The 21483-nt window shown below is 36.0% G+C and overlaps 2 protein-coding genes across 3 annotated transcripts; one reads left to right on the top strand and one right to left on the bottom strand.

Annotated features, from left to right (window-relative positions):
* Positions 1-4835: 4835 nt before the first annotated feature.
* Positions 4836-8348, bottom strand: LOC141641928 (uncharacterized). Its single transcript, XM_074450570.1, has one exon. The coding sequence runs from the start codon at positions 8346-8348 to the stop codon at positions 4836-4838; it is 3513 nt and encodes a 1170-aa protein (XP_074306671.1).
* Positions 8349-9750: 1402 nt separating this feature from the next.
* LOC141644270 (potassium transporter 6-like) lies at positions 9751-14510 on the top strand. 2 transcript variants are annotated; one of them, XM_074453757.1, is made up of 9 exons: positions 9751-10074; positions 10218-10296; positions 10645-11134; positions 11229-11282; positions 11860-12120; positions 12212-12264; positions 12396-12519; positions 12738-12992; positions 13260-14510. In XM_074453757.1, exons 2-9 carry the CDS (start codon positions 10255-10257, stop codon positions 14321-14323), a joined length of 2343 nt encoding a protein of 780 aa, XP_074309858.1. In that variant the 5' UTR covers positions 9751-10074; positions 10218-10254; the 3' UTR covers positions 14324-14510. The 2 variants fall into 2 exon arrangements, with proteins under 2 accessions (XP_074309858.1, XP_074309859.1); XM_074453758.1 differs by having other exon boundaries at positions 10215-10296.
* The last annotated feature ends 6973 nt before the right edge of the window (positions 14511-21483 follow it).

Below are 21483 nucleotides of genomic sequence, written 5' to 3'. Positions count from 1 at the left end.
GAGCTGCTAGTTGTAAATTGGTCAAACACGAAACATGACGATCACGTTAAGATTTGAATGCCTCTCCCATACTCATACTCATTCATGCATGCAACTATATGTAGTGAATAGGCAAGTTTAACGCCTCTTTTTTGACTTCCTATGTATATTGTTGAATCTTTTCTAGTTTTAAGTCGTTGAATTGCAATTCCCTCGTTTCTTATTGTTCAACTAATTACCTAGTAGATCAAACATTATTTTTGCATGAAAATCTACCACTCAAGTCAACTTAATGTAATTTACAATGAGAATATAGGTTGATTTATTAGGGTGTTTTTAATGTTTACCATCCATCAAGTTTAATAAGGATTCGAATCGGGTAATATATCTGTTAAAGCGACAAAGGTCTTCCTTGTAAGTTTTAATATTGCTATATTCACAGAGTTTGAACTCGAGATATCAATCTGATTAATCGATGGTAGTTTCTTATTAGTAATTGATTGATCTAACTATCTAAGTGCTTAGTAGGTTGATTTAAAGTGTGTTAGGTACATAAGCATGCATACAAACTAAGACCTTATACCACAATACTAGTTGATCCAATTTTTTTTTTTTTTTTTGGATGACGAGGGGGTTGAAATCTCCCGGTATCCATGCATCCCCGCACTATCATATGGACCATGTAAGTCATCTCCTTCAGGGGCTGCAGTGGCCAAGTCATCATCGCCCTAGTTGGTAGTCGAACCCGGGACCTCTCAACTCCTACATTTCTGCAAGTTTTAAGGTTTAACCCGGCTACCACTGGACTAATACTAGTTGATCAGGGGTCGTTTGGTTCAGTGCGTAGGAATGGAATGGAATGGAATGAGAAACCATAGTACTATGGGGTTCTAATTCCATTCCTTTAAAAACTTGTTTGGTTCATTTTCATAATAAGCATGAAGGAATGGATCGGAGTTGGAATCTAAGGGGAAGAGGTGGGTATGGGATTCCAAGGGGTTAAGGTGGAGTTAGAATCAGTATCTACCTCCATTCAAAAATCACTCAACCAAATTTGAATGGACTCAATCCATTCCATTCCATTTCAAAGTAGTCAATCAAACACCTCCAGTGTTGTTAAGAGCAAGTGCAATGGAATAACTTCATATAAAGTTTTTCCTTTGTCGTGTCATTTTTTAGCAATCTAAAGAATTAAGCAACTTTCATTATCACAATGGAAGAACTTTATTTAATGTTTTTTCATAAAACTAATATTAATTAGTTAATTTAATTAATTAGTTAATTAACCAATGAGGCAAAGATTTTGTCTTGTTTTTCTCAAAGAACTTGGTTCTAAATATTAAACCAAGTTTGTTCATTTAAGAACAAACTTTATTTTGTAATGGGACAAATTTATTTTAGAGGTTTTTTTAACAACCCCAATGTTAAAATACCTCCATTACAATTGCTCTAATGGGTTGTTTAGTTTGCTAAGTGAATTGAAGTTCCAAAGAATTAAGAGATCCCGTGATTTTATAAATCACATGAAATGGGAAAAAGTTGTTTGGTTGGAATGTGGGAAGTGGATATTCCAAAGGAATTTCCACTTACGTGGGGGACCTAGGTAAGCAACTTCTCACATCATGGAGGAATTGGAGTTCTTATGGAACTTCAATTCATGTGATTTGGGGCAAACAAACAACTCACCCATTTTGCAAATCCCATGAATTACAATTCATGTGTTTTAGAATGGGTAACCAAACAACCCGATATGTTTATGGCCTGGTTTGTAGGCACTTGATTTCTTAAGGCTTATCAAATTATTTTTATGTAATTGTTGTTCAAGCTTATATAATTTTGTATCTGCATTCAATCCGTAGTTTTTTTTTTCTATTTCATTATTAAAACGAGTATGCAATGTTTATAAAAAAAATAGTTTAGCGGACTTTCTTTGATAAAATGATTTTCTTTAACTCGATGTATATGCCTCAACATTTAAATTGGGCCATCAATTTTAACTATGTATAAACGTTCCCCACTTCCATGTTAATAATGCTCAGTAGGTCTTATGAGAGACCTTCTCCCACTAATTTAGTGGGAGAGATAATAGGGAAAAAAATAAATCATGGGTCCCTCACCCCATCATGTGAGATGTTTCTCAATGACGCTATTAAGAAACCGTCTCTCCGAAATTTTTGTGAATAATGTTTTACTGACATATTAATGTAAATTTTTTTATTTAGCAACAAAAGTAACCAATAAACTACTCACACACTTTTCTTTTTTAATCGTTTCTTCAAGTTTCGGCAACCAAACTTGACTACATTAGTACTATAAAGTTATCTTTAGCACTAACACACTACCCATATGACCCCATATATGATTTACAAGTATTATCTATAATATTTTGCAATAAAATGGAAATTCCACTCAACGTATCATATCACATTTTTCTTCAAAAAGTGTTCTTATAACCTCACATAATCATATTGGATTCTCTATTTTCTCCTTTTAATTGCCCTACTTATTGCAAATGGGTCACACATTATGATGGCGCGTGAGATCAAACGCATCAAATAGCATGTGACAGTGTAAGGAAATAGAATAAAACAGTCTCGGACTGTAAAACGTAATAAAAAACCATCTAAATATCGTAAAAAAAACATCTAAATAGTATATTACGATATAAGACCGTCTCAAACAAAAACAAATAATTAATCGTGGATTAAATAGATCAATCTTATGCACGTACACGTGTTAAATACTGACAGCATCTCATCACCATGTTAAAGAATAATAATTCATGCGCGTTGAGTAATACGTTATTGCCACGCGCCATTTATACATATGCTTTTATTATGTTGTCTCACTTTATTTGGTTTGATTGAAAAAATCGTCATCATTTATTTTCTACTCCACTTATCTTTATAACTTATCACACCTTATTCTTGTTCGAGACATTTCTTTAGTGACATTTTATTGCTAATAAGAATATACTCCGATCGCACAAATATTTTTCGTGTACGTGTAAGAAATTACGTTTAAAATTCTTATTATGAGCATTTTAATGCGAAATGAGTCGATCTACCACATTTACTCATCTAAAAATCATCTGAATTAATTTTGATAAAAGTGGTAAAAAAAACCTAATTAGAAAAAAAAAAACTAATTGGAATACATTATTGTTTCAAATGAGAATTGAACTCTGAAACTAACAATTATGCGTTTCTTATTTGTTATTTAATTTGTTGACCATTCAGCCTCCAAAACTGAATATGATCTCACTTACCCGAATATATCTCGTATTATCTAATAAGATTATAAATTTTGCTAATAAATGAGCGTTATTTGTTTGGATATCGTATTTTCTTTTGAATTCCAAACGTTTTTAGACATCAAAGATAAAAGGAAGAAAACCCTTCGTATTTATTTCATCAAATACAATTAAACTCTATCTTAAAAACCCACCACCAACTTTATAATTACAGGTTACTAATGAAATAAATAAGCTTCAAATTACTTTCATAAAGTGATCAAATTAATGTTATAAACTCCTTTACATTTGTGAATTAAAACTTTAGGATATGAATGAATGCATTTTTCATATAGCATATTGTTTGTCTTTGCTAGATCTTGAAATAAAAGCATGACACTTCACATTATGGATGAAATAATTCACGTGCTATGATTCTAGACGCAATTGTCACGAATCTGCAAAACAAGTGATCTCAACCCCTTTGGAATTGTTCCTTTTGAAGGGTTACTGCCAACAAACAACAAGGTATGTTTCAAATTCCTCGTTATATGTATACGGGAGTACAGCCAGTTTCACCTGTGACGATCAGAAGTTTATAACGTCTAGCATCTCCTTTTTCTTTTGACATTATTTAAATGGAGGTGTGAGTCGTCATAAGTTTTTGACAGTTACAAATTAAAAAAAAATTGTAAGTATATATGTGATTTTTCTTATTTACGTATATTTTAAATTATTTTGTCGTAAAATGTTATCTGAAAAGATTGTATCACTGTATGTTATCCAATATATTGACTAGTTTTGTATAGTTGTACACTTGTAATCTAAACTTGAAGCCTCATTTAATAGCAAGTCTCTCTTAAAACGGTCTTAACTTAAGATTAGAAATGTCAACCTGTTACGATAAAAAGTGACTCATTTAATGATAAAATATTATAACTGAAAGTCTGAAATTGTCACTTTTTAACAATAAACTGAGTTTTATCAAGAATTTTTTTACAGTACTTATCGTAATTGTTCATTTATCCGTGTTAATATAATATAAAAAAGAGTCGTCTAAAATGAGAATTTGCTTAATCTAAAAATTGAAAAAAATTGCGTCTCACCAATCGATCATCATTTGTCATTTCACACTCTCGAATAGTCAAGTATATGACATATATTAAAATCACAAAATCTCATTGAAGACGACACATATCCGTCACTTTGGAGTGACGGATACCATTTTCTCTCACAAATGACTCAAATAAAGGAGAGAGGGAAGCACATGGGGGTGCCCCCACCTTGTCCCCCTATCCGTTTTGTGAGTGGTATTACCCGTCACTTGCTCCGACCCGTTTTCAGCATGTATTAAAATTATGCGTATACCATGTCAAGCTAAAAGTGAATGCAACAACTAAAATTAAAATTAACTAACGTGAAAGTGCATAACACATTTTTATAAGAAACATTCCATCAGCATTTACCAAAAATATACCTATACAATTAGGCCAAACATCATCAATGACTCAAATGGCATACTCCCCTTCTCAACAAAATACATTTACAATTTTATAAATCTCTTTGATTAATATAAGCAACCTATTTTTTTTTTTTTTTTTTGAGGAAAACACCCCGAGGGGTATTAATTCATTAAAGATAAATCAAATGAAGCCGCAAAGCGTGCTGCCGCTGGCAGATCAGACAGCCAACAAGTTTTACCGACTACTCTAGGTTCTACATGTGCTAAAGCATGGGCTACGGAGTTATTAGCTCGACCCGTAAAAGACCAAATAACTGACTCAAACTCATTACAAAGCAAACTAATATCATCTAATACTAACGAGAGATCACTACGACCCTTGGTCCCTTCTTGTAAGTCCTCGACCACCTGTAAACAGTCGCTCTCCAACACCACATTGCGATGCCCCCATTCCCGAGCTTCCTGCAAACCATCCAAAACCGCTATCGCTTCCGCAAACCGTGGCTCCCAGTCAACCTCACGCACCCAAGAAATGCCCCATAGAACCTCGCCTTGTCCCCCTCGACACACCACACCCGTATGAACTCCATTACCCTCCTTTACTCCCGCATCAACGTTTATCTTGACCCATCCCTCCGGTGCCGGTTTCCATCCATCATACCCGCTGTCCTTTTCCCTTACAGTTCTCCTCTCGACTTTACCTCTGGCTCTGTCATTCACCTCGGTCCCTTCATTTACCACATCCCAAATACGCTGGACAATCCTAGCCGGCTCGATCTTCGCTCCCTCAAAAGCCACCTTGTTTCGAAATTCCCATAGAGCCCAACATCCAACCATGAACTTCCCATAATCCGTCGCATTCATCCCCTTCCACATATACTCAATCCAATCCCGCACCTCACCTCCACCACACCCTCCGTCCTCCCAACTCAATCCTATCTCATTCCACACCCATTGAGCCACGCTACAGTCACGGAACAAGTGCAAACACGATTCAGAGAAATAAGAACATAAATAACAAGTCGGATGTAACTCACCTTTAACTCGAGACACTATATTTTCCAAAGTTGCGAGAGCTCCACTGCACAGCTGCCAGAAGAATATTTTGACGCGAGGCCACACCGAGATTTTCCATAACCGGTTCCACATCCACCTTTCCCGTTCCCAATTCGAAGGCCCTCCCATATTATTCTGATCTTCAATCAAACAAGCATAGGCCGTCTTTACCGAGAACTCACCACTCTTCTCCAGGCACCAAAACCAGTCATCTCTTGGTAAGTTAGGACTCACCCGAATGTTTAGAATCCGCTGCACTTCAAATGGCATAAACAGATGGTGCAACTTCTCGACATCCCATCCCGCATTCCCCGGTTGGAAAAGATCCGCAACCCTCACCCCATCATAGCCCGGCTGGCACGGCGAAATAACTTTCCCCCTCTCGTTCCCATATAACCACGGCTGCCCCCATACCAACGTATCCTGGCCATTCCCAATGCGTCTCCTCAATCCCCGTTCCAGAGTGACTCGAGCCCCTAGGATACCTCGCCAAGTATAACTTGGTCTCGCTCCTATATTAGCCTCCATAAAATCCGACCTGGGGTAATATCTAGCTTTCATCACTCGAGCCCATAAGCAATTTGTTTCCGTCACAAGACGCCATGCTTGCTTAGCGAGAAGAGCATCGTTAAACGCCTCGAAGTCCCTGAAACCGAGGCCACCTACAGCTTTGGGTCGGCACATTTTCTTCCACGACACCCATGAAATACCTCTGCTTCCCTCTCCATGACCCCACCAGAATCGTGACACCATCGATCGGAGTTCGTTGCAAAAAGACGCGGGGATTTTGAACACACTCATAACATAAGTAGGGAGTGAATTGGCCACGGCCTTTATAAGAACCTCCCTACCGGCCCTCGACAATATTTTCCCTCGCCAACCATGAAGTCTTTTACACAACTTATCCCGAATGATGTTAGTAATCACCTTCTTTGACCGACCCACAACCGTGGGTAAGCCAAGATAGCGCTCATGGACCTCCACCTCTCGAACCCCCAATCGATTAGCCACCTGATTTCGAACTGGACCAGGGACACCCTTACTAAAAGAGACCGTTGTCTTGTCGAGGCTAACTAGCTGCCCAGATGCCTCCTCATATTTTCGCAAAATCGAATTCACTGTATTTGCTTCTCCTTCGGTCGCTCTCACGAAAAGGATACTATCATCCGCAAAAAATAAGTGAGAAATGGCTGGGGCCTCATTCGAAATCTTTAACCCGTGTAAAGCCTCCTCAGCTACAGCTCGCCTCAGCAAATTAGAAAACGCCTCCGCACATAAGATAAACAAATACGGCGATAAAGGATCTCCCTGTCTTAGCCCCCTCTCCGGTTTGAACTCTTCGGACGGAGACCCATTAATAAGGACCGAGAAAGATACCGAAGACACACAAGCCATTACTCGATTAATCCATCCCTGATCAAAATTCATAACCTCAAGGACCCGTCGCAAAAAATTCCATTCCACTCTATCATAAGCTTTCGCCATATCCAATTTAAGCGCCATAAATCCATCAAGCTGTCGTGAGTTCTTCAAATGGTGGAACATCTCAAAAGCGACTAAAACATTGTCAGTAATTAGGCGGCCCGGAGTAAACGCACTTTGGTTTTCAGACACAATCTCAGGAAGAAATGTCTTCAATCTATTCGCCAGAACTTTTGAGACCAGCTTATACACCACGTTACAAAGACTGATCGGTCGAAAGTCCCTTATTTTATCCGGCGCCTTCTTTTTTGGAATCAAAACAATGTTTGTCTTGTTAAATTCAGCCGGAGACAATTCCCCACGAAGAATTGCAAGAACCGTACCCACAACATCTTTTCCAATTAAATGCCAGAAAGACTGAAAAAATAGCCCATTCATACCGTCTGGACCCGGCGCCTTAAGAGGATGCATTTGGTTAAGAGCTTCTATCACTTCTTCTTCTCGATACTCAGCCCGTAAAAGCAGATTCATGCGATCCAAGACACGGTTTTCCATCCCCACTAGAGTGTCATCAAAATTCGCGGGCTGTGAGGACGTAAACAGCTCTCGAAAATAGCTATTAGCCACCCCTGCAACCTCCTCGTTCCCCATTCGTTGCATCCCAGCGTCATCAATGAGCATACTTATATGGTTCTTCCTCTTCCTCTCCCCGGCTCTAGTATGAAAAAATTTTGTATTGCGATCCCCTTCCTCCAACCAAAGAGCTCTCGAACGTTGTCTCCAGTACTGCTCCTCTTGTCTTCTCAACGTAGCAATTTCAGCAACCAATTTCTTCCTCTTTCTCACCTCCTCTTCAGATCGGTCCCCATCATTTAGTCGGCTTAATTGCTTGCTTTTACGCTCCACCAGGTATCCTATCTTCCGTATACCATTCTTTTTCCATGCCTGTAATTCCCGAGCACAATTTTTTAATGCCTCACCAAGCCCTCCTCCACCCTTACTAACCCCGCGCCACACCGCATCCTCGCACCCCTCCTCCCCCAACCAAGCCTGCTCGAACTTAAAGCTTCTCCTGACTTCGACCCCCGTCATTCTTTTGTCAAAGATGAGTTTAATTGGGGCATGATCGGACCACTCCCGGTCCAGGTGCACAGTTTTTGCATAAGGAAAAATGTCCATCCACTGGTTTGTGCACATCGCTCTATCTAGCATACATTGCCGGTTAGCTTCTCCCACTTGTCCATTATCCCAAGTAAACTGATAGCCCTCCCGTAGATATCCCGACCCACAAATCATCAACAAAGACTTGAAAGTTATTCATTTGCCATTGCGCTCTACATCCCCCCTTCATCTCGGTAGAAAAAAGTATCTCATTAAAGTCTCCGACACACACCCATGGTAGGTCCGATTGCCTACTGAGTAGGCGAAGTAACTCCCACGATAGATGTCTATCCCCATAAGCAACCTATTTAAATAAGAAAATGAGATATAGTCACATATGATACCACCCTCCTAGAGTCCTAGCTAGGGCTGGGCACCGGTCCGATCGATCGGACCGGAATCAGAATGGACAGGAACCGGAATCCCAAAAAATCAGGGAGTGATTTCCGGTCCAAGACAGGACTGGACCGGTTGAACCAAAATTATTTTTACATATCCTCTTTTTCACATTCTGGTCCAAAAAACCGACCGGCTGGACCGGATTAAATAGGCGTACACTTGTTTTTTCGGTCATGCCAATAAAAAATACAATAATTCCGGTCTTTCCGATCCGGACCGGAAAATTTCGGTCCAAGACCGGACCGAACCAAAAATCGAAATTTTAAAAATGTTGGACCGGGAACCGGACCGGAATTTTTAAATCTGATTCCGGTCCGGACCGGTCCATTTTTCCGCCCCGGACCGAATTATGCCCACCTCTAGTCCTAGACTCCTAGCTACATACTCCATCCGACCATCCGTCATGTTTATTTATTCACCCATTTCACTTTTTAGTGCCTCATTCATTTGTTTACTTTTCCATATATGAATGTTTTTAACTGGTAGTTTAATCTTTTATAACTATTATTGTCCACTTCTCATCCAATATTAACAATCACACATAATCGAAATTATTGATTTATGCTATTTGAAAATCTCTGAATTGAGACCTTAACGAAAATATTAAATTTCACCAAAAAAAAGTTTGCTACCCCGATTCATTTCCAACTTCGTTCATGATTGGGGTCAGTTTGTGGTAATTGTCATTCACCTCCTCTTACCATAGAGTCATAAACATATAAAATTTTCAAATCAGATAAATTTAACAATATAAAATACTGATTGACCCAAAACCCGTGAAGTCTTAAGACCTCATTGAACTTATAATAAATTTATAGCTGCCTACACGACTACACCTTTACCTGAAAATTTAGGTCGTAATGAAGATATTAAACTGCACAAAGAAACCTTGCCACCCCATCTCATTTCCAACTCCGTCCAACAAAACACTAACAAATAATAATATCGAGTCCCTATACCATCTGATAACCCGACCTATCATTATCCTTACAACAAAGGGGTAATATATTATTTATATAAATCCTTACAAAGAACCCTTATTAAACCTCTATTATTTGTGTCATTGTGTCAAAATCACAAATCTCACTCCTCACGCGAAATATTCTAACAAATCTGCCACCCATACCATAATAACCATATCATATTCTCTCTTAAACAACAATTCTCTCTAATAACAACAATTAACAATCTCTCTTAATTCTCAACTACTCTCTATTTTTCCTCTTCAAACTTGCTAAATTTCTGCCTTTTTCCTATACTGCTTTTTTGCTCAACTACCCTTTAAAAAGTAACCATTTTTCTTCCAAATTTTAAGTAAATAATTTGTGCTTTTTTTTCTAGGGAAGGGTGTTAATGCAATTGGGTAAGTGTTTAAATTGAATTACATTTGTCATATTTATAGAAATATTGGAAAAAAAGTGACCTTTTTTGGAGTTTGTAACTGTTTTCTTAAAGTAGTTATTGTGGGCACTTTGCTTAATGACTTAAATCTCCTAAATTTAGCAGAAAAAATGATGATTTTCTGGGATTTTTGAGAGAGTTTATGATGGATCCTGAATGTGGGTTTTATCAAAATCAAGTTAAGGTTAGTTCTTTAATCATAACTTAGATCATCATTTCTAATTTGTTCTTATTTTTATGATTATTACGATATGACAAGGGTAAGTCTGCGTATATCCGACCCACTTTGAGTCACTGAGTAGTGTTTTCATAATAATGTCATTTTCTTGGAGTATGAATTGAATCTTGATTGCATTATTTGCATGTTTTTATAATCATTTGTTTACCTTTGATTAAAAAATACGCGTCAGAAAGAATTTAAAAAGGTAAACAAATGAATGAGAAAGACCGAATAGGGATACTATACATTTATTTACCTTTGAGTACCTTTGATTAAAATACGTCTCACAAATTTGTGATTGTAATGATGCAGAAGGAATCATGGAAGCAAGTATTGATCTTGGCATACCAAAGCTTAGGAGTTGTATATGGTGATTTGAGTACATCTCCATTATATGTGTATAAAAGTGCATTTGCAGAAGATATTGAACATTCAAAAACAAATGAAGAGATTTTTGGGGTGTTAAGCTTCATTTTTTGGACTCTAACTTTAATCCCTTTGTTTAAATACGTGTTTATCGTACTTAGAGCTGATGATAATGGTGAAGGAGGAACATTTGCTTTGTATTCTTTACTGTGTCGACACGCCCGAGTCAATTCGCTTCCTAATGGTCAATTGGCTGATGAGGAATTGTCTGAGTATAAGAAAGATGTGGTAACTAGTCCGAATCAGACGTCTCTTGGGTCTAGGCTTAAATCGACTTTGGAAAAACATCTAGTTTTGCAAAGATTTTTGCTTGTGTTAGCTTTGATTGGTGCTTGTATGGTGATTGGAGACGGAGTTTTAACCCCTGCTATTTCGGGTAAAATATTCTTATTCTGCAAATTTAACCCTTTTTCGGATTTGGAATAATCGATTTATTAGGGTTTAATGTTTTGATGTTATTTGTTTTGCAGTATTTTCTGCAGTTTCGGGTTTGGAGTTTTCAATGTCACATGAACATCACAGATGTAAGAATTCTCGAAATTTGTCTCATCTCGTTGTTTTAAATGTATCAGGAACTTAACTATAAGTAGGTAGGATTAAGACTTGATGACACTTATTAGTGATGTGATTAGCGAAAGATAAAGATGTTTATGCAGCAAGTTGGGTTACATTACTGCTCTGTCTAATCAATGCTAATATATCCAATTAGATATCGCCAGAGGGGCCTCTGATGTGCTAGGATATTATTTCCGTCTTAATCGTCAAATGGGCTTAGTTTAGTTCCTTTAGCCTTAACATGGCAAATGTGCTAGGATATTAACTATTCTTTTCAAGATTGATGGATTAGGTAGTTCATGTCCCTAATCCGTTTAGTTGCATTATTAATCTTTGAATTTCATTTAGTTCCCCTTGGAGTTATCTATGTTGGCCGGTTAAGAAATGCATTGAGCGACTTTTTCCTTTATTCCATCATGATTTTAACCCAATGAACAGTGAAATTACATCTCCGTTATTATTTTTAAGAATTATTCTCTACAGTTTTTGATCGGCTTATAGTGGAGTTTTGCCTCTAAAAGCTTTGTGCCTTTTTTTGCAAGGTAGATGTAACACTCCCAGTTACGTGTGCTATACTCATCGGCTTGTTTGCACTTCAGCATTTTGGTACCCACCGAGTGGGTTTCTTGTTCGCACCAATTGTCATCCTCTGGCTCTTTTGCATCAGTTCTCTTGGATTGTATAATATCATACGCTGGAACCCTCAAATATACAAAGCACTTTCTCCGTATTACATGTACGCTTTTTTCAAGAAAACACAAACTGGGGGTTGGATGTCCTTGGGTGGAATTTTGCTGTGCATGACAGGTAATTTATGACACCGTTTTCTGCCTCGTTGTCATCTTGTCTTCCATAGTTCACTATTTCAGTTTCAGAACTTCATACTTTCCAAATGCAGGGTCTGAGGCCATGTTTGCTGATCTTGGGCACTTCTCACAGTTATCTATCAAGGTTTGTCGTTTCGTTAAGTATCATTTGCATATTGTTCAGTGATGGGCCAATAAATTTATTTAATTTTTTTTTCTGATTTTATACAAAACTTGGATTTTCTAACAATCCAAAATATGTTTGCTATTCTTCAGATCGCCTTCACTTGTGTGGTGTACCCGTCATTGATTCTTGCTTATATGGGACAAGCTGCTTATCTGTCACAGCATCATCAAATGGCCGATGGTCAGCGGATCGGGTTCTATGTTTCTGTACCAGGTAGCTATTTGTAATCCGACACCAATGTATTGAAAACTGCATGTAATTTACCAAATTCTCCTACAGAACTTTTTAGTAACTATGGGTTACCAAAATACCCCTGCAGACCTATTTGAGTAAATGACATTGCAGGTTTAAAATAATGCTTAGACAAAACCGTGTTACATAGGTATTTGTACTCCCCAGCCGTCCTGATATGTTTCAATGCGGTATTGCAGAGAATTTAAGATGGCCAGTACTTGGAATAGCTATTTTAGCTGCTGTAGTTGGTAGCCAAGCCGTAATTACAGGCACCTTTTCCATCATTAAGCAATGCCAAGCTCTCGGATGTTTCCCTCGAGTGAAGATTGTTCACACCTCGTCTAAAATTCATGGGCAGATATACATTCCAGAGGTCAACTGGACTCTCATGATATTATGCTTGGCCGTCACTATCGGCTTTAGAGACACAAAGCGCATAAGCAATGCATCAGGTATGTTCCTGTCTTGAACTATATCCTCCATTCATTTGGTTTCACTACATTTCCTTCTGACAAAACTTTTGAGAAAGGAACAAGTGGGAAGGGTCTATACGTAAAGTGGGTGGAGAGACTAGAGATTTAGTAAAAGCAAGTGAATTGGTTGAAGTCATGTAAAAAGGAAACTGTAGTAAATCTAAGTGAGTGGAAGGACGATCTTATAAAATCGTGTGACATGGGATTCCAATATAAATGTGAGTTGTTGTTTGATTGGTTCAACAGGTTTGGCTGTCATCACAGTAATGCTCGTCACGACGTGTCTCATGTCACTTGTTATTGTTCTCTGTTGGCATAAAAGTGTCTTCCTTGCAATCGCTTTCGTCTTATTTTTCGGTGCCCTCGAAGCTCTTTATTTCTCAGCATCCCTGATCAAGTTTCTTGAAGGAGCTTGGGTCCCTATTGCCCTCGCGTGTACCTTCATGATCATAATGTACATATGGCACTATGGTACCCTCCTAAAGTATGAATTCGACGTGCAAAACAAGGTTTCTATAAATTGGCTTCTTAGCTTGGGTCCGAGCTTAGGGATTGTAAGAGTACGTGGGTTAGGCTTGATTCAATCCGAGCTTGTTTCAGGAATTCCGGCAATCTTCTCGCACTTTGTTACAAATCTTCCGGCTTTCCACCAAGTCCTGGTCTTCCTATGCGTTAAGTCGGTGCCCGTTCCTCATGTAAAGTCCGATGAGCGGTTTCTTGTGGGTCGGATCGGGCCAAAAGAATTCCGCATTTATAGATGCATAGTGAGATATGGTTATCATGATTTTCACAAGGATGACTTGGCCTTTGAAAATGATCTAGTTTGTAGCATAGCGGAGTTCATACGGGCCGAAAGTGGAAAGAAAAATGGGCCGAAAGACGAGTCTGATAAGGAATCGGAAGAGAAAATGACGGTTGTTGGAACGCCGTCTACTCATATTGACGGGATTAGAATGGAGGAAGACACGGTTGAAAACGATCATGATCTTCCCGGAACATCAGAGTCAAAAGAGATTCAATCCCCAATGCTTGCACCAAGAAAAAGGGTAAGATTTTTATTACCCGAATCACCAAAGATGCAGGACGAGACGAAAGAAGAGCTTCAAGAGCTGATGGAAGCACGAGAGTCGGGAATAGCATACATAATGGGGCATTCTCACGTAAGGGCAAAGCCAGGATCAAGTTGGTTTAAGAAGATCGTTGTTAATCTAGGGTATGATTTCTTGAGACGGAATAGTAGAGGACCGACATATCCACTTACTGCTCCGCATGCATCGACGTTAGAGGTAGGAATGGTTTGCCATGTTTGATCATATATACAATATCCAACATGAGTTTACATACACTGTACATGCTGTAATTTTGTTTAGTATGTGAATGTTAAATTTCTTCAGCAGGAAATAGCAAACCTGTCCGGTAAATACTCGAGATTTTCATGGTGCAATTGTTACTCGATACCATTTCTCAGATTTATAGGACCGAACTTGAATCGTTGCATTTTTCGTCTTTTTTTTTTTGGAAAGAAATCTTACATCTTTTTTATAGGTCTACATGAGGTTACATTTTTCGGGATAGAGTTTTGCCTTTACTCGTGACTTCGAGAAAATGACACTGCTTTATCCGGTGCCCTGGTGGTACTAAACTCGGTACTTTCCTGGGTAGATGAACCTACATTCTTACAGTTGGGCCTATGCGTAGTTGTTCGCTTGGATCGAACCAGGGCGGCCCATGAACAAGTGTATCCAACGACTTTTCTAGTTGAATTTGAGCATACAAGTATGATAGATAAGGACGGATTAATTGATATACAATAACTCGATCTTGGTATTTACCAAATGCCAACTCTAGTACAATTGCTTTTAACGGTTGGGGTCGATTTTTGCCCGACCTGCGTGATCCATGACTAGCCCGTCAAAAACTAAGGTTGGGCTCAGGTCGAACAAATCCAACCCTTCCCGTTCCTAATTTGATATTACTTGAAAATAATGCTAAACCGGATGACCCAGCCCGTCCAGAGTCGAATTGGGGGATTTCAGTCCACTTACTTAGCCAAGTCCGAGCTGCCCTGGGTTAGTCCGGCCCAAAACCAGCCCATGACCACCTCTAAGCCACATAGTTGTTTTAGCATGTTGAATACAATTCGAACAAAATCTCATTAAAGACGACACATATCCGTCTATAACTAAAGACGGGTCAAATACAATACCATATTCCTAATAGGAGAAGCAACAAGTGGGATGATGAGGGCCAAAAATGTTATCACTTTCAAGCTATTTGACCCATATTTAGCTAGACGGATATATCCGTCTATAGCAAGACTAACTGTTTTTTGAGAGAAACACGATTATATTCCTTTTATTAGGATATGAAAGAAGATATTAGGGGACGCAGCTACTATTGTGCAAAACTGTCTCATACTATAAGACGATTTATTTATAAAAAATCACTCTTTTATTAATAACAAATGTTTTTTTTTTTAAAAACGCTATCTCCGTATCTCCGTCATAAAACCGTTTTATTCTATAACGTAAGCGGGTGACGGCCCCTTCACCTCACGTCTCACGAAAACCCATGTCATGAATAGAAAAGACAATCATAGCTCAAAGGCCGGAGTTTGTGGATCATAGATTCATACGAAGGAAAAGGGAGACCATTCTTGTATGTGTAATATAGATGGATGGTTGAACAAATAATATCCGAGAAGAGCGTGGCATATACGTTTGGAATACTAGAACATTCCTCATGTGGGTGGGTCCCCTTCATTTTGGTATACAAGTACTAGATAAAACACTTTGCTGTTCTGGATAAGGATGATTGACCCCACTTCACTAATCCACTTCACCTACGCAAATTCTTATTTATAACAGACCAAAGCGTCTTGCTTGTGACGGGCTAATCCCGTCACAAGCTGAAGACCTCTCGCAAAAAGGGAGAGGGGACAGGACAAGGTGGGCACCTCCCATGTGCTCCCCCACTCACCTCTCATGGGTATTTTGTGAGAGGAAACGGTATCCGTCACAAGCTTGTGATGGATATCGCCGTCTTCAATGAGATTTTGAGATTACAGACATATCCGTCGTAAAATGACAAGATTTAAATATTACTCATGTGGGTAGATAATATAAAAATAGAGTGTTTAAGGATTAATATTCTACTCACATGGGTAATACTTAATTCGTCGCAAGCTTGTGACGGATATCTCTATCACAAGAAAGACTTGCTGACTTACTTATACGGTTTTTTATTTTTAACATTTGTTTTGATAAATTGTTATATTATTTTCTCGTGATTTTTTAAATGTTTCTCTTAAAATTTAGCGTAAATGGTTTTATATTAAATTTACTTTGAAATAATTTTAGAAAACCAAATGTTACCGTATAAAATAAGTACAATTGTACAAATCATTGTTAAAGATCAAATCTCATTTATATACCAACAATTCTTATATATAAAACCATTTTACATAAACAATATTGTAAAATTAAATGATTATTTATCTAAAAACCTCTATTAAAATAACTTTCACCAATCACCATTTTTCATAATAAGGGCATTAAGGAGACTTACTCTATATATACATCCTCCTTGAGTCCCTCAGTCTCGATTACTCCGTAGTTGTTTACTTTTATTTATCTTTTGTTAAAAATATTGGGATTAAAAATGGTAGATAATCACCAATTCTTATTTAAAACTGTCTTATATTTTAAGACAATTCTCACACTCGAGTAAAATAAAGATGAAGTAAAAGTGGTTGTGATTTGTAAGAAATTTTAAGTTAAAACGATCTTAAACAATATCAAGTTATCAACGGGTAGTCTCGTAGTCTTGTAGGTAAAATTAGTTTTACACAAATTCTTGTTTGTGACGGCACATATCCGTCACTCTTGAGTGACGGATACCATTTTACCTCATAAAGTACCCACTTTTTCTCTCTCTGCAACACTATTCATGTGGTCCCCTTTCTCCACTAACCCATTTTGTTACCATTTTATCTCACAAAATATCCGCCACAAATGATAACCCGTCACAAGGGAGACCAATTGTTAGTTTTACGAGAATTCTATTAGTATTAAATCTATGAATATTAGTCTAATCACAATTCACAATTACTTAGCATGATGCATGCCCCCATAGCCCCACATGGCATATCCTACATCGCATCCCGTTTAAAGCGGGTAATGGATAAGCCCATTTCTATTCACTACTTGACCCACGACCATACACATACATGCGTCAAATACATGATGTCGGCATCTTGTCATTTTCATGCATTCCTACCCATTATTATTCCTAATCTCTAATATTTCATTTTTAATTAATTATATAAAATTAGATTAGATGTTTACGTCATTATGGCTTAATCCTTAGTTGTTTGGCTATAAATATAGTTTATGACTTTTAAAACATGATCCTATTAAAATTGGATTATGATATGATAACAATCATGTTAGACAAACACTCATTATCATCCCATAAGTCAACACAAGTGCACACCATAATTCTACCAAACATTTTAATCTCAAACAAGCTACTACTACACATATTTAAAAAGTCAACCCATAATATATAGGGGTTCGCAATTTTTATTTCAGAAGAGCTATTTCCCGTCTGAAATAAGACGGATTAAAAGTAACCATTTTATGATAAAATGTTACTATTTTCTGATAAAATGTTACCAGTATTTTCAAGGTAACAAAATGATATTTTTAGTTATAACATTTTGTCATTAAATGGTTACATTCTATTTAAAAAAATGAAGATATTTGGTCCGTCTTATTCCAGACCGTCTGAAGCAAGACTTATTGGTAGGGGATTAGAGGTTGGTTGTGCTCATAGCCTCAATATATACGATAAATCTTTCTTAAGACGACACTATTCATCTTAAGTTTAAAACGAATCAAATATATATCACTTGTGTCTATATAAGAATGTAGAATTTGTGTAATATATACATGCTCTCAAGTTAACGAGTTAAGATTCGGTGAGAGTTATTTTGTAAAGTTGGATGAGTTGATTAGTACGAGAGTGGGAGAAGCAAAATTCAACGGAAGCAGGGGAGGTGAGAAATTTCATTATGGGTGAATTACTAATGTAGTCGAATAAATCAGATTTTTTTTATAATTATTATAACTAAAAGCTCAAATTATTATTTTGTGGAGACGATCATCGCTGCTAACAAAAATTCTCATTTGTGACGGACAATATCCATTGCAAGTTTGTGACAGATCAAGTAAAACTCACTTGAGTAAATAAAGACAAACCATTTGGGATTCCCAAGGCACTTTTACTTTTGTCTTATCTACTCATGTGAATGATACTTGACCCGTCACAAATTTATGATAAATATACCCGTCACAAGAAAGATTTATTACCCTGCTAATTCCGCCTAACTCCAAAATATGAAGTAATTTTACTACGTGGGGTTAATTCTCAGCTCCACTAATAAATTGGAAGAAACTTGTATAAACACAAATTCACATTGGAAACATAAGGCTTATCATATTGGGATTAAGTCAACCAAGAATAGTGATGGACAATTCTAAACCAAAACATGCCGACACAATATTTTTTTAAGAGATTACCTTTTTTTCTAAATTTAAACAAAAAATACAAAATTACAGCATTTCATATTATACTGATACTATCCGTCTAAAATTGTAGATGGATCAAATATATGACTACTTACATAATAAGACAAACAACAAGTGAAATGGTTGGGTTACTATTCATGCAAAAATGAGATTATTTGACCCGTCTACAATTTTAGACGGATATAACCGTCATCAGTCTAATTTTCTTACCTAATAAAAATAAAAATGAGAATGTTTAAATGTAAGATAAGAATCGAAGTGATAAAGGCCAGCTTTTAGTCACGTGGATAAAAGTACGTGTCAAAGTGTGGTTCAACCGGCGGCTTTAAAAAACTAACCTAATTTGTTGACAGCCAGCTAGGATGTACCCGTTGGACATTTCTGTGTTTGGGGGTTTGACAATTATGATGTAGGGTAGCTTGACTACACGTGTCGGTTTATTATTGGTTTAAGGCGGGTGTACGTAGAAACGCAATGAAAATACAATTGGTCTCCTTGTGACGGGTTACCATTTATGGCGGATATTTTGTGAGATAAAATGGTAACAAAATGGGTTAGTGGAGAAAGGGGACCACATGAATAGTGTTACAGAGAGAGAAAAAGTGGGTACTTTGTGAGGTAAAATGGTATCCGTCACTCAAGAATGACGGATATGTGCCGTCACAAACAAGAATTTGTGATGAAAATATGGTTTGTGGGAGGAAAAGATACGTAAATTGTTACTACTCCACAAACTTGATCTTCTCATTTTTTCCAATTTTAACCTTCTTTGATTCAGATTTGACGTCTATGCCATTATTGTTAGAGTTTTGTTAGAGTTGGTCTGATCTTGTGTGAGACGGTTTTACGGTAACATGGTTGTAACTTGTAAAACAGATTCAAATACATCATATACAGAGTATATGCAACTATGCAAGTATTTGTGTTATTATTGTTAAGGTTTATATTTCACATTTCGAACTCCTAATTTTTTAAGAGGCAAGGTGTTTCATTAAATTATTAAGTTATCACCTTTTCTTTTGGTTTTTGTAAATCTATTATCGTTGATCTTGGGATTCTTGTTTGTTGATGTCCCATTTTTTTGGTAAATTATTTCATGTAATTATGCAGTTACCAAATTATTTAAAATTGTTGTATCCTATATATATATATATATATAAAACTGGGTTGAAGCGTTGTGGATGCGCCACGTGTCAACCCAGCATTAAATACAGTATTAATTACAGTTAAACATTAAATATAAACATAAAAAATGCTGTATAAATCTCAGTAAAATATTAATTATAGTTTAATAAATTTTATTATAAAATTACATTAAATAATTACGATAATTTGATACTAAATTTATTAAAAAATTATTTTGATAAAAATTCAAAAATGTGAATATTATGTTTATTGCGAAAAATGCTTTAAATTGAGTATAATTTTCAGTATATTTATTGAAATATTTTGATTTGTAGAGATAATTAAAGTGAGTGTCTCATAATATTTTATGTTTACATAAAAAGACATTTTGAGAAAGTTATAAAATTTAGACCATTAAATCCTAATAAAAATATATTTGAAAGAGTCATTGTATTTCTTAAAAACATAACTTAATTAAATAAAACTACTAAGAGATAAGTTTTTATGTGGGAATGAAAAAAATATATTGCGAAAAATTGAATACATGTGAGATTTTGATAGGTTTAAAATTTGAATAGTATGATAACGAGTATGTGTACGAGTGTGTATGTACGCAGTGATCGCGAGTGCATTTGAGTAATCAAAATAAATGTAATGATTATTAAATAAAATAGTATTATAAACGATATGAAAAAGTAGAAAAAACGTTACATTTTTCTTTAATATCTTCAATTAAAATATTTATACGTCAAATATAAATATTGATTATGACTAGCTAAATATTACTTTTAGTTAAATATTTTATATGTTATCTTTTAAATACTTTGAAGTTAAACCTCAAAAAATATTATTCGAGAAAGTTTAACCTATTTTATTTACAGGTAAACTCTTAAACATCATTTATATATAGTTGTTTAAAAATACAAAAGGAGCAATTCTTATAGATATGTTTGACACATAACACATCTAAGACAAAATCAAAACATTTGAATAAGTTGGGTTTAACTCTATACGTTTCATACATAAATATCATACGGTACATAAAAAATTAAAAATTACATAAAATTATATTCACATCATTTTGAACAAATTTTAATTGATTTGGAACATAACATATCGTGAAATGCTATAATTTGAGAACTTAATGTTGATTGTTGCATTATTCGAATAAATTTTAATTTAATTAATATGATATTTGATCGGTCACAAAATAATTTATAAAACGTTGATCATGCATAATTAATTATCACTTATTAGTTTTAATTAAAATTGTATGTATTTTATTATAAAACATTGAAGTTAAACCTACAAAAATTAAATTTGAGAAAAATTAATTTATTTTTATTTATAAGTAAGAACATTAAAGGTCATATATAAATTATGTTATTTTTATTCAATTTATAATAATAAAATTTTAAAACAGGCCGCTCGAAGCGCGGGATACTACCTAGGTATGCTTCGCGCGGTCACAATAGGTAGTATCTAAATAATAATTATGATAACAAAATGTTTCTTCAATTATGTCACAATAGGAACTCTCGCGACACAATAGGTAGTATCCGAATAATAATTACTACTTATTATAAATTGAAAAAAACTGGGTTGAAACGCTATAGACGCGCCACGTGTCCTATACAACATTAATGACAAGTATTAATTACAGCTAATCTTTTAATATGAGTATAATAAATGTTGTACAAATCTCAGCAAAATATTAATTATAGTTAAATAAATTTATTATAAAATCACATAAA

The sequence above is a fragment of the Silene latifolia genome, chromosome 2 (genome assembly GCF_048544455.1).
Source record: "Silene latifolia isolate original U9 population chromosome 2, ASM4854445v1, whole genome shotgun sequence".
NCBI lineage: Eukaryota > Viridiplantae > Streptophyta > Magnoliopsida > Caryophyllales > Caryophyllaceae > Silene > Silene latifolia.
This window is presented reverse-complemented; position numbering and strand designations above follow the sequence as displayed.